This window comes from Condylura cristata, unplaced genomic scaffold (genome assembly GCF_000260355.1).
Source record: "Condylura cristata isolate star-nosed mole 26May11 unplaced genomic scaffold, ConCri1.0 scaffold00008, whole genome shotgun sequence".
Taxonomy (NCBI): domain Eukaryota; kingdom Metazoa; phylum Chordata; class Mammalia; order Eulipotyphla; family Talpidae; genus Condylura; species Condylura cristata.
The window spans coordinates 38874349-38895248 of NW_004567109.1; the positions used below are offsets into that span (position 1 = coordinate 38874349).

The 20900-nt window shown below is 36.7% G+C and overlaps 1 protein-coding gene across 2 annotated transcripts in view; it reads left to right on the forward strand.

Moving 5' to 3' along the window:
- Positions 1-327: 327 nt before the first annotated feature.
- LOC101632254 (cAMP-specific 3',5'-cyclic phosphodiesterase 4B) overlaps positions 328-20900 on the forward strand; it is a 38294-nt gene continuing 17721 nt past the window's right edge. The window contains exons 1-2 of one of the 2 annotated variants that reach the window (XM_012722538.1): positions 328-576; positions 20393-20486. In XM_012722538.1, the coding sequence (XP_012577992.1) occupies positions 343-576; positions 20393-20486 (328 nt within the window). In that variant the 5' untranslated portion in view covers positions 328-342. Of the gene's footprint in view, positions 577-19263; positions 19769-20392; positions 20487-20900 lie in introns of those variants that run through there. The other variant, XM_012722537.1, reaches the window with a different exon arrangement.

A 20900-nucleotide genomic window follows, 5' to 3' on the forward strand; every position in this document is an offset into this window, starting at 1 on the left:
GTTTCACTTAGAAGAAAAACAAAATGAACAAGTGTTTTCCTCATTTCTTCTGTAGATGGCAACACTCAGAAATGACATCACACGCCCCAAAGAGCCCCAAGATGACTAAGGCAGAGAGAGCCTGAGAAAACTCACTGTTTTAGGATACAAGTATGCAGATGAGCTTACAAGAGACAGTTCTCCGCCTCCTTCTTCAGAGGAAGTCTCTTGGTAGATCGCAGACACCTCATCCCGTAAAGGGGGTGGGGGTGGTGAAAACTTGGCACCAGGCACCCCCGGCAGAGCCCCACCGTGATTTGTTCTCCTGGTGGAGACTGGAAGGAAGGAGTCGGCGCGCAAATAATGAAGGAGCACAGGGCCACCTTCAGTAGCTCCGGGAGCAGCAGCAGCAGCAGCGGTGACTCTGCTATGGACAGCTTGCAGCCACTCCAGCCTAACTACATGTCTGTGTGCTTGTTTGCAGAAGAATCTTATCAAAAATTAGCAATGGATACACTGGAGGAACTGGACTGGTGCTTAGACCAGCTAGAGACCATACAGACCTACCGTTCTGTCAGTGAGATGGCTTCTAACAAGGTAAGCAATGCTATTTTATTCATTTAAGTGAGACCACAGGGGAGCTCCCGGCCCTCTGACCTCGATTTGCAGCAGAGGTGCATGGAGGAGATGTGCCTCAGAAGATTCTGTTCCCAAGTGCCACACTTGATTTGTGTCTCAATGCTACAGGAAGGTTTAAAGTCCTTGGTTCAATCCTCATTTTCACATCCAGAACCCAAACTTCTTCCCCCCCCCAAAAAACTTCTTTCTTACTGTGTAGTTTGGAATATTAAAGATGAGAGAAATTTATAAGGTATACAAATCACTATATAAAGTGGAAATATTTTAAATTATCAGGGATATAAAATCTGAATTAATCTAAAAAGTAAGATGTAGAACATATTGAAGTGCAATCGGATGTTTTATGTCTACATATTTGTGTCTAAATATATATGAACATGTAGATAAATAGATTTAACCAAAAAATGTGAATTCTGTTGTCATTGGAGAGAATGCTTGTTCTGAAGTTTCATAAATTCTGAAACTCTTCTCAGATGGACAATCTGTGATTTTTATAACATTGTTTTTGTGATGTTGGCATGACTTAAGATAATATATCTACATATAGAAAGATAATATATATATAGATAAATATAGATAGATTATATATATATATATATATATATATATATATATGAGATGTGTGTGTACATATGTAGGGGTGTGTGTGTGTGTGTAATTTGTCTGGAAAAAGAAATGTTTTTGGAAGTTTCCTGGCTTTAAAAAAGGGGATCCTTTGTACGTAGACTGTTTCAAATTCATATCTGAGCATAAATCTCCTCACTTTCCTGGTTTTCCTGGCTTTAATTTATTGTCTAAAGCATACATAAAATTTGATTCAACAGACCAAAAAATAAATAAATAAATAAAAATGGAATAATTGAAATTAAATTCCACAACTGCAAAGAAAATGGTTTTATTTACAATTCCCAGATAAAACTTAGTGTTGGGGAGATTTAATTATCTATCATTATGTCATTTGTTTAATTAACACATGGACTTAGAGTGCCAATTTATGGGGCGAGAGTTGTTGCTTCTTGTTTATATTTTTCCTTTTTACCTTAGAGAATGTTTGTGTGTATAAGCATACTTATATACATATATACACATATTTCTACACATGCACACACATGTGTTTGACTGTGTGTGTACATAAATAAAAAGACTAAACCCTTTACCCTTGTAAATAAGTATCTTCAGAACCCCCAGTCTTTTTAGCCTAAGGTACTGTCTTACTGTTTTACGATTCTGAAGCTGAGAAAAAAATTTTGCTTCACACCTGCTGACATGCCCTTTCTAGCCTGGAGGTTCACTAGTGATTGTGTGCCCCTCCTCCCTCTATCCTGGGGTTAAAAGTATCAGCTTCCTATAAAGGCTGGCTCCTGAGCCAAAGATCTGGGCAGAGAAACAAGAGGTCCAAGAGGAGAAAAGGAGGACACTCCTTATTCTTTGTTGATCAGTTTATAAAAGGATAAAAATAAGACCTTTCATAAAGTTTCACTCAGATTCAAGTTGGAGAAAAACAAGAGAAAGACATTTGAGGCTTAACTATTTTCTAACTTTTCTCTGAAATTCTCACTTAAAGGCTAACGACAGGGTTTTTTGAGGTTGTAGGAAATCTCACCTAACTGCTTCCTCATGAGAAAATAATTGTGTAACTTCTCTGAACTAACCTGGACTCCATGTAGTAGGGTTTTCCCCACCTTAGAACATGAAGAGAGAATGTCTGCATTTTGTGATCAGTGATACCCATACAAAGGGTAGCTTCAATATTTAAGAGCAGTTTCTCAGTAGGTTTTATCACAGAGCACATGCTGAACTAATAATTCTGGAGTCTCTAAGATAAACTTCAGAAACTACAAATAGTCATTATTTTTCATTTTGAGTGTTGATGTCTTGCAGCATTCTAACCTGGTTTGCATCTGGAATGCTGAAATTTGATATTGTCTATCTTGAAATTTCATTACAACTAGTTCCACATTCAGTGTAGTAGTTAATAAGGCTCTGAGACTGGGGACTCTGTAAGTCCTGGTGAGAATTCCAATCACTTCAGCCTTCCGCTCCTCTTTATGGTGCTGTGTGCAGGAAGCAATGAAAGTTGAATAGAGCTAACCATAAAGAAAGGGCTAAACCTTAACACTGACACAGTTAATTTGAGCAGAAGGCATGCAGCTTCACTTATTTTTTACATTTACAGTGGAAAAGGTTAGGGCAGAGCAATTATCCAGTGGATGAAGAATGCTGGTTAACAGCTGATGTTAATTTCAATTTTTAAAAAGATCTCTTTTTACTTAACCACCTTTCCCACACACACATACACAAAGCCTTGATTATTCTGATAATTGCCTCAGGTAAGGCTTAATTTATAGTACATGTAATATTTTTGTGACCACCCAAAAGAAACTGACCTATACCAGCTTGGGAGGAACTGAATTTTCTGTGGTAAAAATAAAATTCCAGGATCAATTTTAAATGTCATCAAAATGGAGTGTTTCATTCACGTTGCTGTTTTAAAATATTATCATCACCATCTGTTTATGTTTGGCCATCTTTGCTGACCCTCACTTAACAAAGGAATCATGACCAGTATCTGAGTAGCAAATTTAGGAGTATGAAATTGTTCTCTAGAGGGAGTGTGTGCCATCCAGGCACTTTGAAGGCAAAGGCTCATAGGTCAAATTTTGTCTCTGTCATTTACTTGCCTTGTGATCTTGGGCAACAAACTTTAACAGCTCTAAGACTCGATTTTCTGTATAATAGTAGTTACAGTGGGACCAACCTTACTGGGGTTGCTGTGGATATTAAAATAGAAAATATAATCAAAAGCCTCAGGAACACTACTGATGGGTAGTTTAATTAATGACAACTTATTAATAGCATCTAAAAAATCTTCGCAAAATAATAATATGTCCCAAGTTAGAATCAGCTAAGGAATTTTGTTTGCAGCCTCTTAGCTTAAGTGATTAGAGAGCCAGTGTTCTGTTTAGGGGGTATTTGGTGATTACGAATGTGCTAGACTACATGTACATGGTAGAGAACTGACTGTGTTGAGTGCAAGAAAAGCAAGCAGTCTTTCATATTAACTTTATATGGGTAAGGTTGTGTGTTTTGTTTTTTCTTAACTCTTAACATTTTGCAGAAAACTGAGGGACTCAAGAGTTCAGGAAGTTAGACACGGGACTGCATTTGCAACTTACAAAATTTTGCAACTTATAAAAACACTGTCTTCTTGGCCCCAACTTTCTTAGATTCCTTAATTCTGGTCATAGACCATGTGGAATTTCAAAATATAGAGAGAGCTCTAACCAGGTGGGATAGCATGGTAGATTATTACCCACCTCTGCCCCCACCACCTTGGAGAATTACAATATGATGAAATAAATTAAGTCCTGGTTTGGAAGGAAATGGTGTTTTGTTTTGTTTTTTTCAAGATGAAAAGGATGCCCAGCAACCCTTTTGCTAGCTAGCCCAAATTCGGTTAGGCACATTAGCACTGTTTTCTTTAACGACAGAGTGCTTCCCTAGATTTGTTCATTAATTTTTGTGTTTCAACTTTTTTAACACCTCTTGAATTAGAAGAATTGTCTTACACTGCAGCAAAATGTATCAGAGCATGAGTTTCTCAGTGACAAAACAGTCAGATGTTTTGAAAACAGGATGCTTTGGCTCTGCATTATAAAAAGAGGAACGGAAAGAGAAACAGTATAGAAAGGAAGAAAGCAAATAGCCTCAGCAGGATCCCCAGCCCAACAACGGCATAAACACTGACCTATCTTCCTGACCTTCACTGTGGCTCAGTTCCTGACCTCCTGTCACCAAAGCCAACAGACGTCACTGGAGGAGGATAGGAGGAATGGCGCAGCTGCTGTGAGGGTGACTAGAATTTCCTGTCTCCTTCCTGACAGACCCAGTCTGAAAAGTACAGAGTTGCAACAACAGTGTCTGAGGAAGGACTCACATAGAACAATTCCAGAGAAGCAGATTTCTGACTGATGGCTAAGGGGGAGATCTTACTAAGAATTAAAATCTGTTGCCTAAAGTTTTCAGGTGCAAAATGGCAAAAGGGTCATTTGCACCCAGTGTGTTCAATGTTTTTGAAAAAATGTACGTCCAGTAGACTCATTAAGGAACTGAGTTTTAAACATCTTGTCCCTCTTCTGACTTCTGCCCAAACACCCTACACAATCATTTTCTCTCTCTGCCAGCTTTGGGCTGGAGCTGCATTTGTGTATGTTACAAAAGTTTGAGCCCTGTTCATGAAAAGATACCAAAAATATGTATCCCAAGTAATAGCCATATTTTTTATAGAAGGAGGCATCAGGACATAGTTCTACAATAAATGTTTGCTGAGGAAATCTGTAATATAATACTGGGAGATAGACTATCCTTCTTCTCTGAGGGCTACAGGTTCCATGACACAGGAAGTGAGTTTTCCAGGTGACTCAGGTTAATTCCCTGACCCCCCACCCCATGTGTGGCTATGCAGGAGTATTGGACATGAAGGCCACAAATTGTTTGTGCCCTTGGGTGATAGGGAATAAATTCATACATTCATACAGTTCTATCATCCTAGCACCTCCCATGTCCCAAATAACTAGAGTGAATTGTGATAAATTGATTACCTTCAAATTGGGTGAGTCATTTTCTACCGGACTAAGAATGGAAAATGTTGGATGAATGATCAAATAAGTATGGAAAATGTTGGATCAAGCATGACTAAAAGGAAATAGATTCTTTCTTAGAACTCTGTTAGGAAGATGTTAGACAAGTGATCAATTACAGAAAAAGAATGATTGCATTTTTTCTATAATTAAATCATATGGTTAGAGGAGTTCCACCTTTAGGACTTGGACCCTGCTCTAAGAGAAACCTAGCCTGCTCTTTTTCCAGCTGCATTCTGCTTAGGAGGTGAGGAGTCTGGCAAAGGAAACAGCTGTGTTCCCCGCTCCAGACCATGCTGTATCCACTATACCGCCACATTGTCTACCCAAATGGCTCTGATCTCACTTCCAGGGCCTGTACAGACCTCTTCTCTGAAAGTGCCGCAGGAGTGCATGCAAGCCCTTACGTCTGAGGAAAAGCCAAGAGGCAGCAATTCATCTTTGGGGAGTTGTGTGGGAGGCTATCCTAGAGGGCGTAAAAAGGCCTGTACTTGAGGTCCCTGGAGTGGTGAGGACATGGGGAAGGTTGAGGACAGGGTGTGGTCCAGGAGCTGGGTTTTCCCTCCACTACCACAACCAAGGAGTTCAAGATTTCTGTACAAACATCCCAGTAAATTCTTTTCCTACATTCTGTCATTTATACTTATAGCAAATCTTTGAAATAGGTACTGTTATTATATCCAGTTTTACAAATTGGTAAATTGAGGTTTAGAGAGTTGAAATAAAATTGTCTAAAGAGAGTCAGGACTCATGCCCAGAGCCATCTGACTCATCATTCATGATCCCAGTGGAAGGGATAAATATAGAAAAAAGTTTAGAGACTTTTAACAATTCTTATAAGGGAAGTTTGTCATGATTTCAGGGAGTTTTTTATTCTTTTAATCCTGGCCATCTTTGGTTAAGTCTTGTTAGAAATCCTTGTGTGCTATTACCATGATTTGAGGCTTCTAGACCAGCCAGCCATTCATATCCCAAAACTCAGTCTTCCTGTGTGGGAATCACTGTTTACTAATATAGAAGAAGGAAAGAATAGCTATAGTTACAGAAAAGGTTATAAGGCCTCATAAAATGTAACAATAGTAAACTATTCTATTGCCTATTATGGGTCACTTTGCTAAATTCAAGATCTATTTGATTGCAAGAACTTGCTAACATGATCTAAGATGAGGAAGTAATACCTTTTGAAAGGAATGTAACCTGCTCCCAAATTCTCTTTTTACCTGCCCTCAAAAGTAAATAAGAAAAAAGGGAGAGCTTTTCTTTTTTAAATTTGTTTTATTTAAACAATCAGGGAAATTTTATCATATGCTACATCTCTTCTACTGGTACAACCATTAAACAAAGGAAAGGTGCTTCATTACCAATAATTAATATAGTGAAATTTCCTAATAGTAACATGTTGATAGTTCTCCTTTAATTTCACCTTTAAACAAAGATGAAAAGAGATTAAGCTATTTATTCTTTATCTAGTATCATTTCAGTTACTCTTTATGTGCTAAAGTATTTTTGAGTATTTTTTTCAATATTCCAAGTTATAACCTTACCAAAACTTAGCAGATCTAAGATAATGAAGGTTAATAGATTGCAATCTATTTTGCTTACTTGCAGTATATCTGTTTACAGAACTTATTTCAGTAAATTCTTATCCATTAGCCCAACCTTTCTGCTCGCTCACTTGAAATCCCCCAAGTGAAGAAACTTCTAAAAAATAAGCAGGAAAGGAGTAAAGGAACATTACGTTTGATAGTTACACCTATGGCTAGTTGATAAGAGAACATTAAATTTTGAAAATACTGTAAGATTCGAGTCATCTTAGAGAGACCCTCTTTTTCCACCTAAAAAATAAATCATGTAATTCTGTTTATAGAGTGCCCAATATAAATCTCAAATATTAGTTTTGAAAAATAGAATTATAACATATCAATGGAATAAATGGGTTTTTTTATACTTCTTTTTTTTTTTAAAGGCATATGTGTTCCATCTGCAAGGCCTCCCAAACCTATACCATTCTTGTCTATGAAGGAAAAGCTAAGGATGAGGTTGCTCTTGCTCTATTCTTCCAAAACTTTGTGCTCAGCAGGGGAGGTAAATGAGCCAGCTAGAAGCCAAGACTTCCCAAGCAGAAGATGCCAGGGCACACTAGTACCCAGTCAAAGGATTGGTTTCACACTCTTCAAGGCACTGTGCCAAGAGTAGATGTGCTTCCCTGCACATCCCTCCACGCTAGCATTTTTCAGGGATCTGCCAGCCCCTCTGTCTTACCCATTCCTACGTGCTGTTTTCCTCAACTGGTGCCAAACTGTTTAGTCTCTCAGATATTTTACTGTAACTTCCTTTGTTTGATTTACTTTAAAGTAGCCAAGTGTTTCCACAAAGAAAGGACTGTTAAGTTATTTAGAAATGAAAAAGACAGTAAAACTCCTGTTTCTTTTGTTTCTGTTTTGGGAAGTGCCTGATTATCTTTTTCTCTTTAAAAAGTGCTGTAATCTTTTTATCTTTATAAAGAAGAGTTTTAAAGCTATACATCCTTCAGTTCTGTTCATCAATCACAAGGTGTTTCCTTCTGCTAATTACTTACAATTTTAAAATTGTGATCCTGAACACTTCAAAGATTGAATAGTTGTAAATTTATTGAAAGTAAAAATCATCTCCATGGCTCAATTTCATCTCTCTCTCTCTCTCTTTTTTTTTTTTTTTTAGCTATTCAGAATCTTGTGTATGGAAGAATGATTCAAGCACTAGCTCTACCCTTAGCTTTTCTATCATATATATATAACAATAGCATATATTTGGGAGGGGTTGTAGACCAGGGCAATGCAAAAGAAAAAAGTATTTAAAAAATGACCCTTAAAAACTATAAAGGATGGCCAAGTTCCTTTCACTCTTACTAGCTGTATGGTGTTATAATCTCTAGCAATTATAAGAAAAGAAATTTGAGTATATACTGGAAAGTAAAGGAATAAAAGTATATTTCCAATTAAACCACACAGACTGCATGCTGAAGCTGATCAGACAGACCAAAGTGAAGTGGTTATTTGACTAGTATCCAATGCTTTTAATCAGTATGAATGATAAACTTTGATAAGTCAAGTCAAAAATGATCTCAGTATTTTCTTCCTAGTTACAGTTTTACATAGTTGCCCTAGAAAAAAATCTTTTCCATTCAATATAATACTCGGTTTCTTCATGTGATTAATTCCATTACAAATATCATTTAATGAATGCATAATAGTCAATTTTGAAAATGTTCTATTAATAACTGAGCCAACTTATAATAAGTGTTTTCAAAGTTTCTCATCCTTACACTTTGTCTTACTTCTGTTTTTGTTTTTTGTTTTTTGTTTTTCTTAAATTAGATTCCCACAAATAGAAGTAATGGATTAAGGAGTTTGAACATTTTTAAGACTCTTGATATTGTCTGTTTTCCCCACTAATCCCGGTGCCAAAATTGAAGTAGTAAAAACATTGTGACTAGTATAATTGCCCTCAGCTTCTTTCAACTTCTTACTTGCTTCTCTCAGAAACCAAAGGTGATAGAGTGGAGAGTTTTACCAAATAAAATAGTGGGAAAATAGTTAATGCTTGGATTCCTTCTGCAACTTAGCAGAGTGTTAGTTTAGGAAGTTAAAGTGAAGATAGTATTTCAATTTTACTCTCTCCTACACCCAAGAAAGTTCCCACTCAACTTATGCAAAATTCTAACAGCTTGAATAAAATTTCTGGATTCTTGGGTTATATGATTGATTTATTAGTGGTATTGATTAGTTTTTGGCAGCTACTTATTTAGAACACTATCAATGTAAATAATGCCTTATGGAAATTTGAAATCATATAAAACACATTTACAGCAGCTACACATTTTCATTTATCTGGTAGCATAAGAAGAAGTTTAGTGTTTACAGATACCTGAGTTAGACAGCGATTACAAGTATTTTTCCTTAAGTTATTGATGAATTCTGAATTATCAGTATAATTAATTGTTACTAATGAAGAGACACAGGATAAAAATAAAGGGAAATGATTCAGGAAGAATTGACCATTTCAGTTATAATATTTATTATTATTCCATAGATGGTTTCATAAACCAAACTATCATCTGTCTTGTTGGTTAATAGCACAGTTAACATTTTATTTATCTGGGATTTTATCTCTGCCTACTCTAGGTTGCAGGCTCCTGAAGTGTAAATCATAAGAGAGTTAAGAAGTTAAAATCATAGAGACATAGCTCTATTTCTACTCAACTGTAAGGGGCAAATGAACTGTCAGCTGGTATTAGTTGATGTGGAGTTTATTTTATTTTCACAAGCTTTCTGTTATTCTACTTGAGTTGGTCACTTAAGAAATTTCTCAACGTGGGGAGCTCTGATAAATTATCCTGCTTTTGACCAACAATATGACATATAATGACCTCGCCAGTGAACACAGAACAATAAGAATGATGGAATAGTTTTTAATATTTTCAGAAAATTTAGTCATATAGCATGCTTAGACTACCAAGTGATACTGTGTGTGTCCAGTATACTTTAGCATGTCCTCTGCACAGTGAAAAGCTAGGGGCCTTCTGAATTTTCACTATTGAAGTGGATACCTAGATATTCCATTTATAACTCAAAAGGAACAATTTAACCAGTCAGATGTTACCCATCTACCAAACTAAAAGAGCACAACACCCTCCTTATCTCAGCCCAGGTTGCTACTGCTAACTCTTCAGTTAGCAGTCCCAGTGATTTAGAAACATCTATGTTTGTCAGTGTAATGGTTTTCCCTAACCAGGGACCCACTACATTATTTGTATTCTTGACAGAACTAGTTAACGATAAATTGCTAACTATGAATTTTCCCTGTTGTATCTCAACAACTAAGGATCTAATTGCATAAAATGTATTTGCATCTTGTTTATACAGTGCATGAAAGCTTCCCTGATAATAGTAGCCCATCAAGATTACTATTATTATTTTTCAAAACATTATAATTTAATTTCAGAGAACTTGCCTCATTTTGATGGCAATAATGAAAAATACCATTTTGCTTATAGTCTTTTTTTTTTTTTAAAGATTTATTTATTTATTCGTACAGAACTGGGGTACAGGCCAGAGATGCGGAGGGTGAGAGGATTCACCAGAGACAGAGGGGAAGCAGAACAGGCAGATCGATGAAGTACACTGCTGAGGGGAGCAGCGGGCGGGTCAGGAAAGGTCTGCTGCGCCATGTGGTCACCTCCAGGGCAGGCGGGTATCGAACTCATGAGGAAGTGGCTTTAGTTTCTCAGTGCTGTGCTTTAACCCGCTGGGCCACCTGGGAGGGCCCTGCTTATAGTCTTTTTTAAGTTGAGGATATTAAATTAAGATCATTATCTAATGCTATATTGTATGTCTGGCATAAAAAAAATCTTCAAGCTAAGAAAACTGGGTTAAAATAAGTAAAATGTGTGCTCTTTTTAGAAGGATAATAAAGGAGGTGGGTCTTAGGAAAGATTAAAGACAGATATTTCTTTTTGTGATTTCAGGATATAGAACTGCATTTTTTAGGGAACTACAATTATGCCTGAAGGATTATTTGTTATGGGGGCAGTGTAGGGATTTTTGAAGTCCATGTCTTCATTTAAAGCTTATTTGTTCTCAAAGCTTCTTATAGTACCTGGCGAACTCAGTAAATGAAGGGCTTTTCTCGGGGTGTACAACTGTTTGTTACTTTTCTGTTCCTAGATTCAAGGTAGCATAGTAAAGCAATATATCTAAAGAACCCTTTTCTGTTCAAAGCTCTCATCTGTGTTATTACATGTGATGTTCTTCATGAAGAAAGTAATATTATATCCTCAGTGTGAGTGTGATCAGGATGCAGGAGAGGTAACTGATTTGTCCAAGTGCTTTAGCTAATCAATGATGAAACTTAGAAGCAGGTATTTTCTTCTTTGTTCCAAAGTCAAATGATTTAAAATAAAGACAAAAGAAAGTCCACAGGATAATAATATTCTTATACTACTTGCTGATAAAGCCTATAATCTTAGAATCTGTAACTAAAATTCAACCATGTATTGATTCCCATGTACTTTTCAGACATCAGTTGGAATGTTATCTCTTTGAAGAAGCCTTCCTAATGATCCAAACGCAATGGCTTGTTTATTTTATAATTTGCTATCATGAATTATGGTTTTTATTGTTATTCATCTCCTTCATTAGATTGTAAAGTTATTGGGGACCTACATGTGCCTGATTTGTTCACTATTGTAGTCCCAGTATTTAGAATTTTTCTAAGTATATGGTAGACATTCAAATAAATATTTTTAGATCAATTGCTTGAGGCTCAGAATTAATCTAATTTATCCCTGGACCCCGGCACTCTCCTTAGAACCTAGGGATCCTCTTTTCCTTTTGTACTACACCATGCTATACTTGGGACTTCCATGCTTAATTCAGATTTTTCATTGTGACGTTGAAGAAATCCCCATCTGATTCCTAGTGACTCTTTAAAGTACCCTCAAGTGCATTGAAACCTCACTACTGAAATTTCTCCTAAATTCAAAGTCAAATAACAGAGCAAAGTTTTCAGGGATAAATGCTTTTTCCTTTTGAGCAGAAATGTGAAACCCATTTGCCATTGGAGTGTTCCACTTATATATCTCTTGAAAAGTCTGCATCCTGTGGGTCAGAATCTAAGCTTTTCAGGGAATGGCAATGGCTATTACAAACTCAGTCCAATACTCAGTCCATTATATCTGAAAGTCAGCAACTCTCCCTGTCTGTTGTGTCTGACCACAGCACCTCAGTCATTCTGCTATTGTTTGCTTATATTTTTCACTCCTGATACATTATTGATAGCTTCTCATTTCTAGCCCAGATACATATTCAGTTAATTCAGCTCTGTGAATGGACTTATTTCAAATGTGTAAGTCTAAGCAAAATGCATATTTGTTATAGTTATCCTTAGGTCAGGCAATATGTCTTCATCTCTGACTTTTCATTAATAGATCATGATTTCTAAAGTCACTTAATTTATGGAAATTGGTTAAGTTGTGGACATGTGACTAGATAGAGTTAGCAACAGCTAGGCCTCTCCAAATAGTTTATGATATGACTTTGACACAAGGTCATTTTCACCTTGTTTCATTTGACAAACTTCATATATCTTTCTGACAATTCTGGTTTGCAGTTATTAGACTGGTGAATAATCTAAATGTCAACCAACAAGCCAAAATTTCTGTGAGTAACTCATGTGTCATGTAATCTATATGATCTGGCACTGTATCACACACCTATAGAAGCAAACTATGGGAATTCTATAGTTAATTATACAAACTGTCGTCAATGATGAGAAAAAAAAAGATTTTATGTGACAAAGAACCAACCGAAACTTCCATCCAAATGCCAGCACAGGTGAAGAAGTTTCCCTGAGCTCAGATTCTTTTAAAATTCAGAGACAAGGCCCTCCCTGGTGGCGCAGCGGGTTAAAGCACTGCACTGAGAAGCTAAAGCCACTTCCGCATGAGTTCGATTCCCGCCTGCCCCGGAGGAGACCACATGGCGTGGCAGACCTCTCCTGACCCGCTCGCTGCTCCCCTCAGCAGTGTACTTCGTCGATCTGCCTGTTCTGCTCCCCACTCTGTCTCTGGTGAAGCCTCTCACCGCCCCTGAGCCTCTGGCCTGTACCCCAGTTCTGTATGTACAAATAAATAAATTTTTAAAAAAAAAAAAAAAAAAAAAACTGAAATTCAATCCTTAAAGAAAGTAGGGGGAAGGGGCGTTTACAAAAAACCCACAGTACAGTGGGGGTTTTGACTGTTTGGTGGGTGATTTCCCTGTTCTGTGTCATTACTTTCAAGTCATACATAAAGGTCTAAAGTATAGGTCTTGTTCTCTACTAGACAAAAATAAACAGACTGGATGGTCCATGGGTCTGGTCCCTGACAAGAGTTCTGATGTTAAAAATACAACAAGTTGTAGAACTTCTGGATGTGACGTGGGTCACAAGAAACTTTAGTCATCGCTTTGGGATCATCAATGTCCCATGGCCTTAGAATTGACTTTAGGAGCTTGAGGTTAGTAATTAGTCATAATGAAGAAACAAAAAAAAAGTAGAAGGCTTAAGTGGGAAAACAGAAGAGCAGCTAAGTAGTTAGTGTACCATGATTTTTTTAACTTTTTCTCAGTTGCTACAATGATCTTGAAATGGGTGGATGCAGTCTTTCACTGCAAATCTACCAATGTACCCCCTTTTTTTGTTGATTTCTATTAACAATGAGATTTAAAAAGAGGGATCGGAATGAATGCATGATATTCCAGTAAAGTTGCAGGTCTTTTTGCTTTTATCACCTAAAAAACAATCTCTGAAATCCAATGTCTTAAGGGACATTTGGGACATGAAGTATCTGAGATATTTATAAAAAAAAAACAAAAACAGTATTTGCTGTTTATTTAAAATCTAAATTTAACTGTGTCTTGAATTTTCACTTACTAAATCTGGCAAACCTACATATGTAGAAATATCTATTATAAGTAATACATATATATATGTATAGTTTAAAAAACAGTAGGTATGTACATATAGTCAAAAGGCATAGTGAATATGTAAGTCTTGAATATAAAAGTCACATTTATATTTTATATTTAGTTGTGTCATTGTAGCAATGTTAGGTCATGAGAAATTTCTTTAAACATTCTGAGGAGGATGATTTTGGGTCTAAGAAAATTTATCTAAGGTCAACTAAGAAAGGTGCCAATAATGTGTGCCATATCACTTCTTAAAAGTCTTCAGAATTTCTAAGCAAAATGAACAGCAGCAAAGAGGATAAATAGAAAGGAAGCATATGTATTAATTTTGAGAATTGCTCAAAGACCTATTCTCAAATTGTAGAGCAGTTGTATTCAATTTTTATTTTTTTTTTTTTCAGTTCTCTGTATAGAATACTTGAGTAGATCTTGTCCTCTAACCAGCAAGTAGACTTGATTCCTAGATGCCAGTGTTTTACTGGAAAATTATAGTAGAGATTTTCATGCTTGTTTGTCATAACATATTTATTGTCACCACTGTGTCAGTGAGCAGTTCGAATATGTTTAGATGAGTTTCTTTTTGAATTGACAAACAAGTAGTTAAACTTATCTGGTTGTGTTCTCTGGTGTGCCAGTAGTTTGCTCCCGATGTTAGCATAGCAGAGTAACTTTTGTTTTCTAGTATAACCAAACATGGAACTAGTTTAGTGGAATCAGTAGTAATGGGACAATGGTATGTTATTATGTTATTCCTTCCTTCACCCTTCTTACCATTTTGCTTAGTTCAACTTCCTTTGCCTCTCAACTCAGGCAAACATGTCTAAAAGACTATCATCAAATTTCAAACAGATGATAGAGCTTATAAAGACAGAAAGGAGACAAGACAAAATGCATAGTCAGAGATTCTGAATGTTAAGAGTTGTACAAATTTTAAATTTGGTAGAAGTTTTTAGAGAAAACACAGTATGTCTCTGTTTTTCTTTTAAAGACCAGATTTTACAAAGTATAAGTGCTTAGGAATTAGGGTGCCTCATTTCTTTTAATCTTCATTACTTGTAAAAGGGGATATGGAAAAAGCAATTTTCAAAATTGAAAGCAACTTTGGAATTAGTCATTTTACAAGAAATTGACCCCTCCGCTAAAGAAACAGAGTCTCCAGAACTTAAGTGACCCTACCTAAGATCACACATCTGGTTCATGCTGCCTGAACGAAGACATCGACTAGCCCTTCTCTATAGCCATTTCTCTACCATTAAGACCTTTGCTACTGAATTTGCACCCATTTTGCCCTCTGCAAGTATTCTGATTTCATGATGTATTTTCAGCCCCTTCACTTTCTTAATGCCCAGGAATTCTTAGTAATTTATGACTAACAAAGTGTAAAATATGAGTCAAAATCTAGTCCCTACTAAAGTCATTGTGACTTTAATGACTTCGGCAATTGTTTCATACTGCACAAACAGGAAGATGCCACACAATAAGGCGCCTGTCGCACAGATGATCCCTGTGCAGCCAGCCACAGGAGGGCAGAACGTGGGCTGTCTTCTTCCCTTTGGTACCCTCTTTTCACCCATAGCACCAGATTTACCTGCTTACTTTATCATGAGATTATCAATGAGAGGAAAGCCTTTTTTAACTCGTATTCAACAGGCTAAAGAATGCTTTTGATTACTAAAGATTCAGTCTGAAGTGATATCCAGTTCCTCCCCTAACAAGCCTCTATTAGTCTTAAAATAACCAATGAAATTGGTACTAACCCCTTGTATTACTTCTCTTCTGACTTGTTTTATTCTTAGAAACATAAAATCATCAAGTTTCAAAGTTGGATGAATCTCTGAGTCCGTTCTAAACTACCTCCGTTGTGTGATTAATTTAACTAAGCATTCATTATCAAGAGTGTTCCTGGTTTCACTCTTGATGTTGGCACAAAGCTCAAACCATTCCTCTGATGAAGAATTTAGAAATATGATGAAGTGTCCCATCACTCCAGAAGAAACTGGCTCAGCAGAAAATTATCTCTATATGTAGCATTGAAGAAGCTAAGGAAAAATTGAAGCCATGAAACAAAATGTTCATATTAAATGTAATTGAATTTCAGCTTGTGCTATGCTATATTTTTAAAATGACTTCCCACTACTAAAGGCAGCCTATGTAAAAGGCATTCACCGTGATTTTATACAAATGATATATCCTAAGCATACAATACTGAATCACTTCTATAGAGGATATCTTTTTCTTTTTTCTAGCAGTGTTCACAAATCTTATTGTTGAGTATATAAGTTTAAGGAAAAACTGGAGGAATTTGTGTTACTAAGGGTTCATTCACAAACTACTTGTCTGTGTTGAAAAGAAGCTTTGGTCATTTCCTCTGGGGACATTATTTCTAGGTAGACTTTAACAGAGTTTTCTTGTGACCACAGATTCTTAGTAGAAAAATAGATTCTGTGTATATTAGGTAGTGGAGCCCCACATTTCTTTGAAATTGTATGTTCCTATTTGTAGATTTCTGCACTGCATTTGACAAAGTAAACAATGTCCATTCCCTTTCAATCCTCTGATTACTTGGGACACAGTTTCTCTCAGGAGCTATTTTATTTTCCTATCTGGACAGATCATCAAACTTGATAAACAGACAGATAAATAGACCAAAAAAAGTGATAAAACTGCTGAGAAAGGATAAATCTTTTTCTCCCTTTGTTGGTGATTTATTCCTATGGGCTGAAATGAAACATTTCCGATTTGGACTGTTTTTTTCCCCCTTAGATTTAAGAGTTTGTTTTCTGTGAAATACTAGCTGCTGGTAAATATGTCCACACTATAGCAGACTTCCACTACATTTATCATGGAATTGTGACAGATTCAGACTGAGAGACTGAAATCCTAAAAATCACATATTACCCTCGCTTTATGTGAGAAGTGAAGTGAACTCACAAGACTATAGTGGAGCTCTGAAAAGGTCAAGGTTCTTCTGCTATATGTCTGCCTCTGGCTCAACAGAAACAGCTCCCAGGTAGGAGTAAGACACTGAAAACCCAAAGAGGCTGATCTCCTGTAAAAGGGGGAGTGTGGAAGAAGTTTGAACCTCAAACAATTCTATCCTATTTCATTCCTTGATATGTCTCATCACAAAGCCCAGCACTAATTATGCTAATTAGATTCTACATTACTCTAGTGTAAAAGATACCCCTGTCTGCCTTCTTAGTTTGTACAGAGTGGAACATAAGTGGGCTCTCCATAAATGCCTTTTCATGAGAGCAATGATTGCCTTAGTGTGGTTGGGCCCTCTCTCAGAAAGGAGGAAACCAGTGGATGTTGCTAAGCAACATTTAAAGGACTGGGTTGATTTCTGACGCTAAGTGACCTCCATTTGCGTAGCTCATGTTGTGTGTTTTATGGTTGCCGTAATATGACTTTGTTTTTTAGTGGCATTGCCATACCCTCAGCCAAAGTTCATAGAAGAACCAATTTGGCATGAGAAAGAGGGATGGTGGTATTCATCTGTTAACTACTTACATGACTGCACTGGTCTTTTCTGTAAAATATTTCAGAAATTTTGGTGAGGAGTTTGGTTTAGTCTGTCTCCCATAGCTGAATGCTACTTTCTTGCACCCAGGTTGGGATTGATTAACGATATATCTACTAAGGGTCCTATGGCAATGGAAGATAGTGACAAGAAAATAAAGAGAAAAATATTCCTTCCCCTTGTCTTGATTAAATTTCTAGCTATTCCTAGATCTGGCTTAGGGACCCATGTGCTTCATAAAGAGCTGTGTCCACTCTCCTCTGTTAACTGTAGTGATTAATTAACATGCCAAAATTTCTAACTGTTTCTACTGGGATGAAAAGTAATTAACAGTATGAAAAAGGTTTTTGTGTTGTTTTCTCACTGCTATATTATCAATACTTTGCCTGGCAAAACGTAGGTGTTCAATAAATATTTATCACTTACATGATAAAATGGACTTATTGTACTAATACAAACTTGAATGATCCCAAAATAGTCCTGAGTATTTCAAAGAAATCAAAATAAGGAAGATTATTTGAATGTTATATTTTGGCTAAGTCTAGTGCAAAGACATTAAAGAAATCATCTCATTCTATGCATTTCACACAATATCTTTATAAGAATATACGTAAAGTGTTGCTTCTTTGACTAGTCAGCAAAATTCAACTGATCAGTCAGAGTCTAGCAATCTGCCTTTTTCAGTGTATCAGTCATCATTATTGGTATCTGTCTTTTGAAAACTGAAAATGATGAGCCTCTATGGCTGACCCATTATGTCTCAAAAAATAAATCATTCAGAACTTACTTGATAGACCTGGAGTTCAAAATTGCATAAGGGGTTCAGTAAATAAAATACACTAACTGAGATGATCAATACATACATTTCTGGTTACTCTTACTAATAGTATATCATGGGAAAATACATCCATACTCAAAACAGGGTTACCCAGAAGAGGGTGATTGTGCCTCTTTGAGGACAATGCAGTGCTGTGAGCCAGTGGGCAGTAATACTGACTAGTATTGGCTTCACCTCAAAAGGCCTTGTCTCCTGGGTATAGGCAGTTGTATGAGAGGGGACTTGGATGTCTGAAGTGAAGCCATTGTCGGTACAGGATGCTCATTTGAAAGGGGAATGCCTTGCAGGAAAGAGAGCCAATTGTGCGTGGGGACTGTTGCCATGGCGCTTTGCTATTCCTTTAACATGCTGTACTGAACTCCTGGGAATCTAAGGGTGGAGGAGCAGAGAAGAGGGAGAAAGGAGAATGGGTGGGCCTGGTTAGGGAATCTCCTGCAATCGGACTCAAATAGGTTTGGCTATTGCCTGTGCTCTCTCTAAGCAAAAAGTGGGGTGAGGTGGGAGGGAGGGAGGAAGAGTCATTCACAGGAAAGAAACAACTCTCTCAACATATTCTATCTAGATTGCTAAAATGAAATAAAGTTAATGTGATTTCTAAATGTTTCTAACATGAATTAGAAGATCTAACACTGAATACCATTAAGCATAATCATTTATAGTTCCTGAAATTGACCATTTATGCAGCAAATGATAGCTTGTTTCCTAACACACTCTAGATCCTAGATCAAAGGTAGATGTGTTTAATTCATTTGTTGAAAGCAATCTAAATGCATGTGAATGAGCTGATGGAGTGCAGAAAATTGCATTCTGTGATGAAACCCTTTTATACTAAAATAATTAAATCTATTCACCTTTCTGTCATTATACAACAAGGCTGAATGCACAGACACGTTGGTGTGCAAAAAAAAAACAAAATCTGATTAAAGAAAATCCAAGTCTGAAAACAGCCACAGTACAAGCTTTTTCTAATTTTTTAAATGCTGAGAAAGCAAATTAATCGAACACGCCATCACTTTGAAACCATTAGGTGGCTGAGCTCTGTGTGGAGGCTGCCTCTGCAGAGAACTGGTCTCTGCAGAGGAGAGAGGGTTAAGGAACACCTAGTTGAAATGGGGGAGGGTACCGCCTTCAGATTTACTTAAATATTCATGGGGCTTCCTCCATTTTAATCTTCTCCTTTTAAAAGATGGCTGTGTTTTCTACTCTGGCAACCCCTCAGGAAAGAAGAATTGCTCCTTCCTTACAGAGTTCAACTGAGTAAGACTAATCTAGAGTGGAAACCCCTTCGGCCACCAGAACTATTCTTAATTCCTGGTGCTGCAAAGCAGCCAGCTGAATGCATTTGGACAGGCTCTTGCTCTTCGTGAAAATCTTGATTTCATTACACTCTCTGCCAGGAAAGAAGCGGGGAGCATAGGCTTCTTAGAAGAATGGAGTGAGAAGATGGGCTTTGTTTGCATTAGGAAATGCCATAAGTTTTGGAGGCTTGTCTTTCATAAGTTTTGATTATTTTACCACTGAATCTGCAAGACTTTCCTGACCCTTTGGGATTGCTCTCTCAGACTGAAATTCTTTCAAAGGGATTTGTGGATTGTGGCAAGGAGAGCATTCCAAAATGCCTGAGGCAAACTATTTGTTATCTGTATCTTGGGGTTACATCAAGGTGGGTTAATTTGATTGTTATGTGTCCTTGATAGAATGTGCAACATTTACATCTGTATATTTTCTGTGAAGTAGAAAACATCTGTAATTTCATTTGTGTTGTCAGAGCCCACAGAGGCTGCTGATTGTGAAATAAGGCTTATTGTATTACATTATATTCAAATATATTGTTGTATTTGATTCCTATTCTTATGCAGCCCTACTTTTAAAGGATGCTTCTTTTTTTCCATTTTCCCCTAAACTTTCCACCTAGAATTGCTTCTCACTATGTAGATTATAAACTCAAATTATATATTAGAATTAATTTTCATTTAATGTATTTGAAAATGTAGCTACATTTTCAAGTTAAATTATTTTGATCTTTATTCAAATTCCTTTTCCTATGTTTACATTTCTAATGAAATCAGATGTTAATTTTAAGAAATCTTAAGAAAGCCTTCATTTTCCTAAGGTGACGTTGAAATAATTTCATATTTTCAAGGGGCTGTTGTATTTTGTAGAACCAGGATTATTTATCTAATGGTAATTGCTCTGCAATTCTTTGTTCTTGATAAAGTAGGAAACATTTAAAGTGATAATTTGGTGCTTTTTTAGGTGGTTAATTCATTTTTGTTCTTTATAACAGTTCAAAAGAATGCTGAACCGGGAGCTGACACATCTCTCAGAAATGAGCCGATCAGGGAACCAGGTGTCTGAGTACATTTCAAATACTTTCTTAGGTAAGATATTATTTAGGAAACCTGCTCCATAACTGATTTTTTTTTTCTTCAGCATTAATCACTGCAACCCATCAAGGACTTCCCTATGTGAATTTTTAATGAAGTCTTGTTTCCCGCCCCCCCCCCAAAAGAAAAACATTTGTAATAAGAACTATGCTGAAAATTAATCATTAGGGAAAGATAAGCTGGAAAAACGTTGTTTAAAAAAAATAGCAATACCCATCAAAGACAGAAGGGAATCATTGTATTTCTATGGCCCGCAGGACAGGACGCCCCTCTCCCCCTTTTCTGCTCATCTACTTCCATCTCTACTAAGACCTCTGAGGGGTCAGAGCAGGTCCTGTAATCCCCCAAACCCTAGGAACAACTCCATTGGCTCTTCTAACATAGTACTCTTTAAATTTTTACAGCAAA